General features: G+C 45.7%; 1 protein-coding gene across 2 annotated transcripts in view; it reads right to left on the minus strand.

The window, feature by feature from the left end:
• Positions 1–72: 72 nt before the first annotated feature.
• The window catches only part of BRPF3 (bromodomain and PHD finger containing 3), a 35,507-nt gene continuing 19,800 nt past the window's right edge, over positions 73–15,779 (minus strand). The window contains exons 8-12 of one of the 2 annotated variants that reach the window (XM_014587873.2): positions 15,579–15,672; positions 10,685–10,782; positions 7,651–7,748; positions 3,134–3,288; positions 73–1,820 (exon numbers count right to left, since the gene is read on the minus strand). In XM_014587873.2, the coding sequence (XP_014443359.1) occupies positions 1,637–1,820; positions 3,134–3,288; positions 7,651–7,748; positions 10,685–10,782; positions 15,579–15,672 (629 nt within the window). In that variant the 3' untranslated portion in view covers positions 73–1,636. The remainder of the gene's footprint in view (positions 1,821–3,133; positions 3,289–7,650; positions 7,749–10,684; positions 10,783–15,578; positions 15,673–15,779) is intronic. The other variant, XM_014587874.2, reaches the window with a different exon arrangement.

Below are 15,779 nucleotides of genomic sequence, written 5' to 3' on the forward strand. Positions count from 1 at the left end.
GAGGACTCCAATAATGGAAACTATAAGCCTGAATAATTTAGAACAGTATTTTACAATTATATACACTGCGTCCTTCCCTAGCCATATGCTGTACTGTGTTTTTATTATTGTACAAAATCCAAAACCCCATCCTTTATGTTAGAGAGTTTTGTTGGTTCCCTTTTAAACTCTGGCTCATGTCCCAAATGTGTAAGAAGTTGTGGTGGTTTGTTGGTTGTATTTTTAAAAAGTCGAGTGTGTAAAAATGGCAGTGATCTCCCCAGTGACTTTGTTTTGTCCAAAACTCCCCTATGAAAAATTTAAAACAATTAAAAAGAACATCAGGTTAAAATCAACATGGCGATCAGTGGCCTGCAACCTGGCCCTGCAACTTTGGTGCTTAGGAGGTGAAAAGAAATGTCCAGAGAAGAGACACTGAAGCCTCTGAAAGTTGTGTTGGTTTAAGTCAGCATTCCCCATTCACAGTTTTTTTTCTTCCCTTCCATTTTTGAGAAGGTGAAGGTGGGAAAGGAATCAAAGGGGGAAAGAGACAGAGGGTTTGAAAGTGTTGCATTCCCTGGGGTTGGGGGCGAGCAGCAGAGGCTGGCAGGGCAGCACGTGGGCCAGGAAGATGCTGGACATCAGGTGTCATACCGGCCACTGTGGGGTAGAGTGAGGCTTAAGGCTGCAGTTGCAGGAAAGAGCCCACAGGGAGAGGGCAGGAGTAGGAAGGGGCAGGCCCAGCTGAAGAACATAGCTCCCCTCAACATACAGGCAGACAGATGGGCACTTACATACCAGTTTAGCCTGACAGGAGCCGACCCCCCTAGCCTCAGCTCGCTTCGCTGCAACACAGGGAGAGGGCAGGAGGGGTCCAGCCTCAATCCAGGGACCCATTTGCACAACTGGGCCTCTGCTGTCTAGACAGCAGAAGTGAAGGTCTGTGGAGGTGTGTGTAGGGGGAGTGCTGGTGGAGAGGTTTCCAAGTGGTGGTCTCTGCCTGGGCCATGAGGAGCCTGGCAGAGACACCCACCTAACATAGCAGCTGGCCTCAAGAGGAATGAGACATTAAAGAAAAAGACCATGATGGTTTCTGTCAGTTTGGCACAAGAGAAGTAAGGAAAGGATCATGGAAAAAAGGCAGAAACTGGGCCTGGGTGTAAAAGATGGGACAGGGAGGTGGGATGGAAGTGGGCAGAGGGAGAAAGCAAGCTCGCTGACTCCCCACAGCCCTGGCATAGCTGGAGCGTCTCTGGGATCTGTGTCAGGAGCTCCACCCACCTGAGGTGTAGTTAGCTGGGGGTGGGATGGAGGGGGCTAGGCAGACCCTCAAAAAGGAGCTAGGACCTCTTGCCTTCTGGGCCAGGTCCATCTCCTCTGCCGGGCCCAGTCCCACAGCTGTTTCTACTTCTAAATGTTTCTTTAGTGGACTATCCCCTGAGGGACCTTGGGTGGGGGTTTTGGCACACAGCAGGCCCACAAGAGGAGCCACAAGATTGGTCAAAACTGGGGTCTTGCCCTTGATGGGAACATAGCCCAGTCCCTGGCCTGCCATGAGAGGAGGAAGCTGCCAGCCATTCATCTAGCTGGGGCAGAGAAGATTCTCTGTGCCCCATGGGACGGAGGCAGAGCAGGCGATGCGGGCCCGACCTTGCCTTTACAGGTAGCTGGAAGTGACAAAGGAGTGGGGTCCCCGGACTCGGCTCAGGTGGATCATGGCACGGTCGTAGGCCACTTGCACTGACTTGCGGATGCTAGTCTTGCGGCCTTCCAGCATCTTGAGCTTGTCCACGGTGTCTTCCACACCCAAGGGTAGTACTTTGTCCCTCGGAAGCCACTGCCTGAAGTGCAAGAAGCATAGTTAAGAGGTCTCATTTGCTCAGGACCAGCAAGGCAGAAGGAGGTGACCAAGACCTGGCAGGTTAGGACAGCAAGCAGGGTGTGAAGGCAGAGTGGGGGTGGCATGGGACCTGTTTTGCTCCCAGGTCTTTGCCTGGGTTCTCATTATGTGTGGGGAGTTGTTAGGGCCCAGGAACTGTGAGGGATTCATTTGTCACCCTTTGGGACCCACTGAACCACCCTGGAGCGTTCTGGGCCTTGCCCTGACTTGGAGAATTAGGGAGCTACAATACAGAAGTGGACCTGATGCCAGGAATTGAATGGATCTCTCCTGGGCCAGCCCATGTGTTTCCCAGGTGAATCTAACATATAGCTAAGAGCACGACCTTTAGAACCAGATCTTCATTTTTTACCAGTTCTGGCTAAGGGGTTTTGGCTTTCTGAGTCAGCTTTCCATCCACAAAATGGATTGTGAGGGGATTAATGGAGATTTAAACAAGGATTAAATGAGATCATGTATGTAAGGCAATTTGCATTAAGTACCTGGAGTAAGCACTCAATAAATGGCAGCTATTATTAGCATGAATTTTATTAGCTGGTTCTACCTCCTCATTTGTAGAAGCAGAGGTGATAGCACTCTCCTGCTGGTCTAATAGAAACCTCAGGTGTCCATAAACCAGGAGCAAGTGAGTGCCTTGCAGTGGACACTGCACTGCCAGAACGCCCATGAAGACTGAGACTTTCCCACAGGAAAGGAATGCTGGCAGCTGACATGCCTTCAACTGAATCCCTCTCCAGGAATCACCTTGCACCAAGGGAGCTGCCTGGCCTAAGGCCACACCTCTCCCCAAAGGCAGGTGGTGTTCGATGACTAGTTGGTGTAGGGGCACAAAGGCATAGCCTCCATTGCTTCTAGCAAGCCACCAGCTCCAGAGCTCCCGAGGACAAAATGAGGTCTAACCATTCCAACTGCACTACAGTTCAACCACTTCTCCTGCCCCATGGGGCATCCTCCACCCCCACAGCTCTCTCCACAGCTCTCTCCAATAAGCCCCCTGATGCAAATCTCCCTCACCTGGAGTGCTTCTCAGGGAATCTGATCTGTGACACCCCTCAATTACTATTAACACCATCAATTGTTATTAGTGTTATTAGTGACACTAGGTTACTGCCAAGGTGGAGAATGCAGGCCACTTGTGGGAGAACGCCCTCTTCATCTGGGTGGAGCCCGGGGTGGCTAAGGTTATGGACACCCTGTGACCTAATGAACACAGCATAACTGGCTTAGCAGCCCCTGGCAGCAGCACCCACTTACCAGGTGCGCTTGTTGTCAAAGAAGAGGACAAGGAAGAGCTTCTCTCCAGCCTCTGCCTGTTTCTGCTCTCCCAGTTTCAGCACGTCCAGCGGGGGGACAGGGATGGGGACACCATTGTGAAGGAGGCCCTCCCGGGGCATCTTGGGATCGATGATCTGGAGGCAGAAAGGGAGATGGGTGCTCAGTGGAGGGGATGGGGTGAGCAAGGTCCTCTGCTGCAGGACTAACAGTTAAAATACCCCACACCAAAGCCATGCAGGGGCTCAGCCCTGCCCACAACCAAGTGATGGAGGGGCTGATCCCTCCCACAAGCCCCCAGCACCTCCAAACAGAAATCTTCACTCCATTTCCCCTGTTCATCGCCCTAATCCTCTGGCCCTGCCCAGCCAGTCCTTCTGAAGATAGAACTTGCCCGAAGAACCATCAGGTGCTGGAGCTGAAGCAGAAGTGGTAGGAAGCCCATGTGGGGGGCATCAGGACTGAGCTGGATAGGATGTCTTTGATGTCCAGGCCAGTTCAACAACAAACCTCTTCCTCCCAATGTCACTCAGGGAAGACGAGTGAAGGCCATTTTTTTCCCCGTCAAGTCCCCTTGAGAACCTTTACAGCTCACCTCAAGTGCTCAGGAGCCTTCCCTAGCACCGTGGCTATGAAGAAGGCTCTGCATCAGCAGGAGGGCCATCCCTCTGGTTCCAACTGTGAGGCCCTGTTTACCCACCACCTTCCTGCCTGATTACAATCCTTCCTGGTGTGTGGACCACATGTTTATGACACCTCTAAGGTAAGATCAGAGAGGAGGCTCAGAATGCAGCTAGAGGATGGAGGGGGGAAATGGCCCCTGGAGGAATAAATCCACAAGCAGTACCAGGGCTAGGCCTGCCTCCCTCTGGCTGTCTCCAGCACCTGGCCCCTGCCTGCCTAGATCAGGGCAGATGCTCAGCAAAATGCTCGGTGGCATCAACAGAGCATAGTCCAGGTCTACAGAGCACTTTCACGGTTTGCAAAGCTCCTGATTACCCCCGTCATTCCAATGCCATCTTTTACTGATGCTGGAAGTCTGTTGACAGAGGAAGACACGAAGCACAGGAGGACGATGTAGCTCATTGAAATCATGGCCTGGACTAAAACCAAATGTGTGGTCTAGGCCTGGGCCTCTGCTGTCTGCTGCCCCCTGCACAGCTCCTGCTTCCAGAGCTGCTGGCTCACAACCTCTGTGTGCAAAGGCCAGAGAGACTTGGAAACTTCCTTAGGAAGTGGCTTTCTCCAGAGATGAAGCAATCTGAATTCCTATATCCTGTCCCACTGGGCCTCTTTTCATAATAAACTGTTCTTATTATGTAGCCTTGGGTGTCTGCCAGCTTCTCTACATCTCTCTCAAGACAAGCAGCTGAAAGCAGGTGTTTTGGCTAAGAGTCTACTCAGAGGAAAAACCACCCCTGCTCTGCCTGGCATGTGTGTGAGCTGGTCAAAACTGTCTCCCAGCCTCTTGGGACTGAAGCTAAGGGCCCCGAAAGAAAATCTCATACCAAGCCCCACTTCATTCACACCAATATCTTTCCTCTTGCCTAAGGCATGTTGGTTCCTGCCTTGGAAGGTAGGGGACTTGCAGAGAGAGGACTGTAAAAAATTTCCCCTGAGGGCAAAAGCAAGGTGGGTAAGTCTGTTACCTGAGGAGATTGCATGTCCCCAAACAATAAATAATGGTCCATTCACTCAATGAATACTATGCAGATGTAAGGATGTCCAGGCCAGATGGACAAAACATGGGAATAAAGCTTGTGAAAAAATTTAACACATTATATAATAAATATGTACACACACGATTATTACAACTATTGGGTCATCAGGAAAGTCATCACACATTTTTGTGGAGAAAAATAAGTCATGACTTTCCCGATGATCTAATATTATACATGAACAAAAAATAGAAACAATACAAAATGCTCAGAGTCAGTACGTTAGAGTGGTGAGGTTTGTAGGGGATTTTTTTCCCCCTCTAATTTTCCAAAAATTCTGTATTGTGGTACATTATTTTTACAAAAAGAAGGAAAAAAGATTTATTAGAGACAAAAAAGTTTAAAAATTACATATATGTTATGGATTCGGATACATATTGATATACACGGGGAAAATGCTGGAGAGTGTATAATAAAAACGAGTTTTAGACTTGCTTTTTGGCATTGTGAGGCTTAAAAATGACAAAAAAAAAAAAAAATCTTGCATAGCCCTTATCCACTTCTTTAAAAACTGTGATGGAAGGCAGTTCCATAGTCTCACTGCTGAGAAGGCAGCTCAACCTCTTCAGCTACTGGATTAGAGTGTGGATTTTCCACTCCTGCCACTGCCAAGGAGGGAGTGGACAGGCTACATGGGTCCAATATGGCTCCAGTGAACTGTGTAACTTCTCTGAGCTATGGTACTCTTCTTATCTGTTCAAATAGGATCAGAGTTCCTGTCCTCTTTATCTTAAGAGGCTGCTGGTAGACATAGATATGAAAGAGTTCTGTGTGCATGTAAGAGGCTATCAGGGTGGTTCCCAACTCTGGCTAGGGATCATTCAGGAAGCTTTTAAAAAATATTCATGCCTGGGGAACCAGCAGTTAGCATAATGGCTGTGTCGCTGGACTCCCACATAGTCGACCACGGTTCGCATCCCGGACCCAGTGGCTTAAAACTCATGCCGGGCGCGTGTACGTACGTGCCCAAGATCCCGAGAGGAGAATGGAGAAGGGATTGCGGCATGACCATCCTCCCTAGGGGGGTGATTTCTCGCTTTCTGTCTCTATGTCTCTGTCTGGCAAGCGCACGCGCCCTATAGCAAAAAAAAACTCTCAAAAAAAAAAAAATAAAAAATTCGTGCTTGGGGCTGGCCCGGCCTCATTAATATAGAATCTAATTTGGTAGTTCTTGGGTGGAGTTGAATCAGTATCTGTACTGTTTGGAAAATCACCTCAGATGACGTGACATGCCCTCAAAGGTTTAGAATGGGAGAAACAGCTCTAAGAAATAATAATCAAGGAGGTAAAATGGAATTTGGAGCAACTACTACTATGGAAGAAAGAAATCTTAACACTGATGGTGGAAGGATAAACCAGAGCTAATTTTCTAGCAACCTATATCAGAATTTTGTACAGATTTTGCCCCCCAGAAGGCACTCCTATGAATTCATTGTAAAGAAATACTAAAAATTTGAGCCAGAAAGTAGCATGTCACCTGGACTTACATGGGTAAGACCCTGAGTTCACATCCTGAGAGCTCCCTAAAGATGCTCGGCATGACCATGCTAGGAGTGGATCATGGCATGAGGACCTTGTTGGGGGTACCTGTGTGTCTCTCATGGAAGAAATGGTTTTCCAAACAGACCAGTTTCAATCAGCCAGCGATCAAGGTCCCTTTGTTTTAATCCTTACACAAAGTAACCTGATGTTAACTACTAGTTATTTTCCTACTGTCCTATCTCCTAGTCCCGGCCTTGTAAGAAAAGTAACTTTGAAATGACCAATCTGTATTTTGTACTTTGTTTATATTTTCTTCGGCCCTTCCACCTGCCTATAACCTCTTCTACTTAACTCCTTGGAATACTTATTCTATTTTATGGAATAAAGTGTTGCCTGATTCTAGAATTGCAAAGAAAGTCAATTAGGACCTTTAAATTAAATTGTATTTTTTTTTGACAGAAATAGTCATGGATGTGCACAAAGGTAAAGCTACAGTGATGTTTATTGCCGACTGTTTATTATAGTGAAAATTTCAAAACACTCCAAATGACCAACTAGGGAATGGTTAAAAAATGGTACATGCATACAACCACAGACAATACAGTCATTAAAAGTGATGTTGATGAAGAATGTTTAATGGCATAGATGTGCATATTTACGGTATGCAGTTAAATAAAAGGGAGGTTAATCTCATATATAAGTGTATTTAATGCATTTTTTAAAAAAAGGCTGAGTGGAGATACACCAAGTTATCCCGGACTAGATGGGTCTGTAGGTGATTTTGAACTCAGTGGCTCAGAATACGGGCTTTGACAGCATACATTTTAAGCCTTGGGTTCAAATTCCAATCCTGCTACTTATTAGCTGTATGGCAATGTAGAACAGATCCTCATTTTCTTCCCTTCAAAGTCAGAATAACCATACCTTCCTCAGTATTTCAAGGACTTGACATGACAGATGTTTAATATTTAAGCATTAATAATAGTTTTTAAAATTCTCTACAATAAGCACATATTACTTTTATGCATAAGCAACTCAACAAATGCTATTAAAATCTAAAGAACCCTACCTAGTCTCTGTATACTTTTAACCTATTTTAAGTGCCCCAAGCTGGGAGCCTAGCTGGTTTGACCCACCCATGCTGGGGTTAAACCCTCCCCCCCCCACTTCCTGCAACTAAAGGCCCTCTGACTCCCACCACACTCTGCTGGCTTGATCCAATCAGATAAGCCCCCAAGGCAAGGCAAGGGCCAGAACAGCCCAAGGGAGATAGGAAGGTGGCGTCTGGGGCAGACTCACCAAGGCAGGGTAGGAGGGATAGCCTCGGCACTTGGCCCACACCAGCTCCAGGGGCTCCAGGTCTCCGCGGTCTTCAAAGGGCATCAGGAGGCTTCTGCCTGGGGGTACGGGAGGGGAGGAGACAGCGCCCGAAGGGGACTTGGAATGGTGCTCAGAAGGCCTGCCTGTGGCCTCCATCTGACTGGGGTAACCCATGAATGAGTCAGCAACATCCCCTCCACCCTTCCTTTTCCCTACCCTTTCCTGACGAATAATTCTCAGACTAAATCAGGGGTCAGCAAACTTGCTCTGTACATAGCCAAATAGTAAATATTTTAGGTCTCTGTCACAACTATTCAACTCTGCTGTTACAGCAAGAAAGCAGCTATAGACAATCTTAAATAAGTATGGCTGTGTCCCAATAAAACTTTATTTTTAAATACTGAAATTTGAATTTCATCTAATCATTATGTTACGAGAGTGATCTGATTTTCAATCATTTAAAAATGTAAAACCCATTCTTAGCTCATGGGCCAGAGAAAGGCAGGTAGCAGGCCACAGTTTACCGACCTCTGAACTAGAACCCTAGTTCTAGATGGTTTTCCCTGAAAAATTTAACTGCTTTGTTCCCAGGGCTTCTGGGAAAAGGACATAACCCAGCTTGGGCAAAGGCACATACTACTCTCTGGGCCCAAGCAGTCAGCTCCCATGATAAAAGCTTCATGGAAAAGGTGCCTGGGAAGGACATCCCAGTAAAACCACTTGCTAAATGAGTAATTTTCTGACAAGGCCACACCTGGCCATCCAGGACACCAGGATGCACAGTACTCAGCAGAGCCAAAGAGGTCTGCAAGGTCTTCACGTGCCTGTTTTGTCAGAATCTTACGCCGGGCATCTTTAGCTTGCTGTGTTTTGTACCCAATGCACTAGCACATGGGAGTGAATGGCTGCTTCACTAGTGCTTCTGAATACAGAGGAACTTCACTTTCCCTCCCCACATCTATGAACTGGGAATGGGGAGGTGACAACACTCACCCAGGAAAAAGGCCCAAATTTTAGAGTAGAAACTACATTTCTAAGAAAATGTCATCACCCTCATTTATGTTATTTTAAAAATGTACTAAAATGACAGGGAGGTACTGCTTTGTACACATTGAGTCAACAGCGATAACAAGATAAAATCCAATACTGAAGAGGTAGGCTGAGCGAAACTGGTGCAGTCATAGACTGCTGCTGAAATTGCAGACCAGTCCACTCCTTTTGGGATGTGATTTGGCAGTATATCTCAAGAGCCATTTTAAAAAATGTATGAACCATCTGCTCCAGTAAATTCCTTCCCTGGGAATTTAGTTTAAGAAAAATAACTTTAAAAACAAATTAAAGGATTTTGAACAAAAATCGAGCTCACTACATTATATGTAATGTCAAAAGTTGGAAACAACCCAAATGTCTAACAATAGAATTGTTAAGTAAACTGTAATGCAGTGCTTGTTAGATACATTGTTCCAATAATATGAGATATATAAGGACTATATGTCAACATGAAAAAAAGTATGAGATAACACTGAAAAAAAAAAAAAAAGCAGATTACAAAAGTGCATGTGTTTTGGATTAGCATTTTGTTAAAAATGTGCCTAAAATAAACAGAAGGCAACACAGAGAAATGAAGACAAATCGTGTTACTAAAATGGAACTATGGGAAGTCAATTTCCTTTGGCATCATTTTAAAATGTGGTTTTTAAAATAAGAATAAAATGTCACCACCAGAAGCACAAAGTATGCCGATTCACTCCTGGTTTTGAGCCAGATGCAAATTCATGTAGACATGAGTCCTGCCTTCTGAGTGCTGACAGCCACAGAAAATAATGAAACACACAGGCATGCACTCATCAACACACATACGAGAAAGAGACTGAGGGGGAAAGAGAAGACCTGCAGCCTGTGTATTAGATGGAAACTCCAAACACAGGCAGCCAGAGAGTGACGTGCCTCCGCATGGCAGGGCTGGGCAGGGATGAGCTCAGAGAACAGCCTGCTCTGCACCTGCTCCACCAGAGCAATACCCCAAGCCCTGCCCTGCCCTTTATTTCCTTGGTCCAAGAAGACAAGATCCATAAAACTTCAGGTTGGTTATGTGAGATTCAGTGATACAGGCTACCACTAATAACTCTAGAGTGCAGACAGGCAATATCCATCACAATTACAAATGCACACTTCCTTCAGTTTAGCAATTACACTTCGGTAAGATACATTCTCCAAGATATAAGATGATCTATGTACAAGGTTGTTCTCTGCAGTGTTGATTATAACAAATAGGTGAAAACAATCTGAATGTCTATCTTTAGACGCTGGCTAAGCCAATGGCGGCGCTCCTACAGCTTGGGACACTAGGCAGCCAACAGGAAGCATGGAAGAACCTCCAAGATATATGGAGAAAATTAACAGTTTAAAGGCACAAGTATACATTAGGCTTCTCTACTCATTCTCTCAAATATACACAAAAGTTTTGGTTTGTATATATACATGACTGCCTCTGGAAAGACACGAAAGAAATTGCTAACAGTGGATACCTCTGGAAAGGGAGCACTGGCTTTGGTTATATACCTTTTGTACCTTTTTCATTTTTGTTGATGGGCATGTATTACCTATTCGAAGTTAAGATGAACAGAAAGAAAGAAAGAAAGAAGGAAAGAGAGGGAGAGAGGGAGGAAGAGAGGGAGGGAGGGAGAGAGAGGGAGAAAGGAAGAAAGGAAGAAAGGAGAAAGAAAGAAAGAAAGAGGGAGGGAGGGAGGGAAAGGGGAAGGGGAAGGGGAAGGAGAAGGGAAGGAAGGAAAGGGAGAGAGGGAGGGAGGGAGAAAGGGAGAAAAGAAAAAAAGAAAGAAAGAAAGACAGACAGGCTGGTCTGGAAAAGAAGGCCATCTTCCTGCCAGTGCCTGAGAGTTTGGGGAGCTCCAGACCAGCTGCCTGGTTCTGAGTCCCAGCAGTGTGGCAGATGGCAGAGCCGGCTCCTCTGATGGCCTGGCTGCTCCAGATGTGCCTAAAATCCACTCCTCACCTGCGCCATTGTAGTCAGAGTCTCCATTCACACCTTCCAGGAAGGGTACTCGAGACAGGGCTGGTTTCCCGCGGCTGCGTTTGGGGGGTGTAAGACCACTGCATACAGAGCAGGGAGAGGGGTGAAATGAGTAATTTCAATGACTAACATGCCCACTCCCACCCTCCCATCTCTGATAGGAGTGGAGCTGCAAAACCTTTTCAGGGTCAATGGTTTCACATCTTCCCCGAAAACATTTACACAGTCCATGGCGTACTTCTGACCAGAAAGTTCCATTTCATCCATGTGGATGGACAGAACCTGGAAAGAGATGTCCATCCCCCTGCCCAGGATCTTGGACTTCATCTAGCAGAAAGGTCACCCCAGTCACTTGTCAATCCTTCCAGTCTAAGCAGCATGGCTATCTCACATCTGCCCAGAATCTTTACTTTTGCTTCACATTGCCTCTTCTTTAGAAATCAATTTATTTTTAAGGTACCAAAATTTGCCTCTTTCCCAACTTTTCTATAATAGATATGTCTTACTTCCTTAATTAGAAAGGACATTTTTAAATCAGAAAAAAAAAAATCCATTTCTCACTTCTAAATGGTTTGTGTGTGAGGTTTTCTTGGATAGAGATGCTTTTTTTTAAAATAAAAAGTAGACTTTTTTTTTAACATGGTTACTGCAAGGAGGTAAAATATAGATTAAGCAAAAGACTAGAAGGTAATAAGCAAAAATAAGAATAGCAATATCAGAAGAATATATAACTGGGGCCCACGTAGGCTTCAGTATTTTTAAATAGCCCCCATGTGATCTAATGTACAGCCACCACTGAGAGCCTCTGGGCAAGAACGACATGCCTTGGGTTTTTTCCACTCAAACTTCTTCTTTTTCTTCTTTTTTTTTAATGACAGTGTGTGTGTAAGCACACATGAGAGCAAGACAAAAAGACAAGAGGGAGAGAGAGAAAGCACCCTTGGCAAAGTCTCATCTCACCCTTTCCCCAGCCTAGCTCCTCAGGATCTGAGGTGTCTGCACAGACATTCAGAATACTTCTCAGGCTGACCCGGAGATCTGAATTGGTGAAAAGCAAAGAGCAGTCTAGCATGCTACAGATTGTGCCACGTAGCCAGGGAAATCCATCCAAATTTTTAAAAATATTACTGCTATATAATTTTTTCAACTAAAATAATGCTTACAGAATAGGCTTATCAACCTAATCTGCAGAAGAGTTGAAATGCTTAAGAAACCCTTGGTAGGATATGAAGCAGCCAGGGGTAGGATGAACTGAAGAGTTCTATATCAGAGCTGACTTTACCATGATCTTTTTTTTTTGGAGAGGTTTTTGCTATAGGGCGCGTGTGCTTGCCAGAAAGAGAGACAGAGAGATAGAAAGTGAGAAATCATCCCCAGGGGGAATGGCCATGCTGCAATCCCTTCTCCTCCATTCTCCTCTCGGGATCTTGGGCACGCACGCACACGTGCCTGGCGTTGAGTGTAAGCCACCAGGTCCGGGACTCGAACCGCAGTTGACTACATGGGAGTCCAGCAACATAGTCATTACGCCAACTGCTGGTCCCACTTTACCATGATCTTATACTAAGAAAATTAAAAAAAAAAAAAAATTGCCAGAGGGCACAGACACTCATCAGAGAGAGAGAGAGAGAAAGCATACACACCCCACAGTGCTCATGCCATAATCCTTTCTTCCTCCATTTTTCTATCCTGACAGAATTTGGGACACGTATGCATACACATGTGCTCAGCATGTGTTTTAAGCTACCAGGGCTGGGCTTTGAACTGTGGTCAACCATGTGGTCTTCCTATGCACAGGGCTTAACCACTGTACTATGGGGCTGACCCTAGGAAATCTTGCTTAAGTAAAACCCAAGGGATCATAATCTTCTAATAACTAGTAGTTAGTTTGGGAGTTTTATCTTGCTAGTCAAAATTAGGACCTGTCTGGAAAAAAATAAAAACTACCCAATTCACATTTAGGATGCAATTCCCACATACCCTACAGAAATCTGCCAACAGGCTTAGAGACTCTGAGGCCTTCTATAAATATAAGGGAGGAGAGGGTCTGGGGCAGCACCAGAACCCACTTTAATTTTTCTAATTTAATTAGAAAAGCCCTTCAAAATTCACATCATGAATGTAGGGCGACATCCTCAAATACAACTGAAGAGAGCACAGCAAAGTAGTTAATAGATTAAACTCTGGAACCAGGCTATCTGGGTTCAAAATCCAGCTCTGCTCCTCCTTAGTTCTATAGCCCTGAGCAATTTACTTAACCTCTCTGAGGCTTGTGTTCCTATGGGTAGTTACGACAATTCAATGAATTAATACACATAAACCTCTCAGTATGGCGCACACACTCAATAAATGGCAAACTGTAGTTATTGTCACATGAAGGGCAGTAAATTTTAATGTCTTACTTGAAGTATTACAAATGACTAATGTACTACGGAATGACGAGCTCTAAGCTGTGAGAAAGATAAGCTCAGCAAAACTGAGTGCAACACTAAAGCCAGGTTTGTGTTCCTGATCCACAGAAAAAGCACAAATGATTCAGGGAACCAGCAGTTAGCATAATGGCTATGTCGCTGGACTCCCACGTAGTTGACTGTGGTTCGCGTCCCGGGCCCGGTGGCTTAAATCTCACGCCGGGCGTGTGTGAGTGCGTGCCCAAGATCCCGAGAGGAGAATGGAGGAGAAGGGACTGCGGTGTGACCATCCCCCCTGGGAGGTGATTTCTCACTTTCTGTCTCTATGTCTCTCTCTCTGTCTGGCGAGCGCACGTGCCCTATAGCAAAAATCTCTCAAAAAAAAAAAAAAAAAAGCACAACTGATTCAGTTATGGCCAGTTTTCTCTCCAAGTTACCTAGGCCTACACACATAATCCAACTTAATCTTATTTACTAGTTTAACTAGCAAACCTTTCTCTGCTTTTAGAATGTAAGTTCTATGAGGACAGATACCTTACTAGTACTTAGAATAGTGCCTGGCAGGCAGCAGGCATTCAACTGTTGACAGATGAATGAGTGACATACGGAAAGAGAGTGTGGTCCTAACTGGCTCAGAAAGCCATCAGGGAGATAAACCAAGGGACAGGTGGGAAAGAGGCTTGGAAGATGGACCAGTGACCAGTTCTCTCAAAGCTATTTCTAATTCTGGGGATTATATGACTTCAGTCTAATAAATAAGATCTTCTTTTATGTACTTACTACCACAGCGTAGGGAGGAAAATATTCCTGCAGTTGGAGTCCTTAGATCTCTTATTTTAAACCCTGAAATTCCACCGAAAACCACTGAGTTACAGAGGAAATGCCTTCCAAGGGCATTGTTCCTACATCAAGCAGGGGCACTGCAGAAAGGCAAACACCACACCTGAATCAGCAAGCTAACCAGAGCCTGGCCTGGCAAACCTCTTTTGGCTCATAGCTGCGCTGAGTGCCCTTCATGGAGGAAGAGACCAATACACTTTCCACCTTTTGCTGCAGGCTAGAAGACAAGAGTTTGATGACCCCACTCCTACCCCAAACCCAAAGAACTGGGCTTCCCAGCACTGTGTCTTTAAAGAGAAAGAGGAACTCCAACCTGGGACCAAGCTATCAATAGAACCATCTTGTAGGATTCTGAAATCTCTGTCTCTTCCCTATGCCTGGTAACGACTCCCCCTGTACCTCTGGAAACTGCAAAAGGGAGGAGAAAGCTAAGGCATTGTGATGTTTGATGGGGAGGAAAATCTCAAAGGAACCACAGAAGAACCAGTCCAGGACTGAGAGGTAGTTGAGAGTCCCAGTAACCACACCAGGAGCCCAGTAGCCAGGGCAGAGTGAAGATCAAACAGAGCATACACATACCCTGCCTTGTAAGTGCTTCAAACAGAGATATGCAGTCTTTTGGTGCTGCCTCAGAACCTCTCTTCCCCTACTCTGAACCTAGAATCCATTTAATAGCTGTGTGGTAGGGCCACGACATCAACCTTCAAGACAAGTCATTTTTCTTTGTGGAACTGAGGGGCTCTCATTCCCAGAGTTCCTCTTTTCTGATGTTTTGCAAAACAAGGAACAGGAGTTCACTAAACACTTGGACTTAGGAGTAATGTTAAAGTTCTGGTCTCAAAAAATCCTCCCTTTAGGTAAAAGGCAAGGATGGAAAAAGAAACCCATCAGCTCAAGGATAGTAGAACTAGAGTCTCTGTCTTGAACAAGACTCAATTCCAATTTTTTTTTTTTCTTTTTTTGGAGAGGTTTTTGCTACAGGGCATGTGCACTCGCCAGAAAGAGAGACAGAAAGCGAGAAATCACCCTCCAAGGGGGATGGCCACGCCGTAATCCCTTCTCCTCCATTCTCCTCTTGGAATCTTAGGCACACACACACACGTGCCCGGCGTGAGTTTTAGCCACCGGGTCTGGGACTCGAACTGCAGTTGACTACATGGGAGTCAGTGACATAGCCATTATGCTAACTGCTGGTCCCACAATTCCAAATTTCTCACCTGCTCATTTCTTCTTTCCACATCACACCTCTAAAAAGGCTATTTCTGTGAAGTCCCCAAAGGCAAAGGGTGAAACCATTAGGGGGGCAGTGGGACTGGTTCAAATGTTAATTTCCCTGGGCAATAGGAGAGTCAGCTGTCCCTACCCTATAGAGCCCAAATCCAGCCCCACAAACTCTGTAGAACATCAGCACCACTCTTCCTCTTAGTCAGATCGGACCTGAGTCAAGGGTCACACTGTTTAATAGGAACTCCCAAGGGTTACAGACCAGAGGCCTCAGGAAAGAGCAGGGATAGGGGAAGAAAGAAACTCATTTAAGTAGGAGGAGGTGCAATCTGTGGCTGAATGGAGAATAAGGGGAGAGGTGGCAGGGTTACTGACAAAACTTCAGGGACAAGTGTTCTTACCTGCAAGCTTCAAATGCCAGTCCACCACTGAGACTCAAACTACATTCCGAGTCAGACCCGCTTTCAGTGTGTTTTCCAAAGCCGTTGGTCACACCTGCCGAGGATACACAGAGTAAGTCTGAGTGCAGAAACTCCCCTTCCCCTGACATTGTTATGCTGCAGCTGCCTAGGAAGGGAGGGGTCTGGAGGAGGGGAGGGAAA

Source organism: Tupaia chinensis, unplaced genomic scaffold, assembly GCF_000334495.1.
Source record: "Tupaia chinensis unplaced genomic scaffold, TupChi_1.0 Scaffold000238_1, whole genome shotgun sequence".
In the NCBI taxonomy this organism is placed as follows: domain Eukaryota; kingdom Metazoa; phylum Chordata; class Mammalia; order Scandentia; family Tupaiidae; genus Tupaia; species Tupaia belangeri.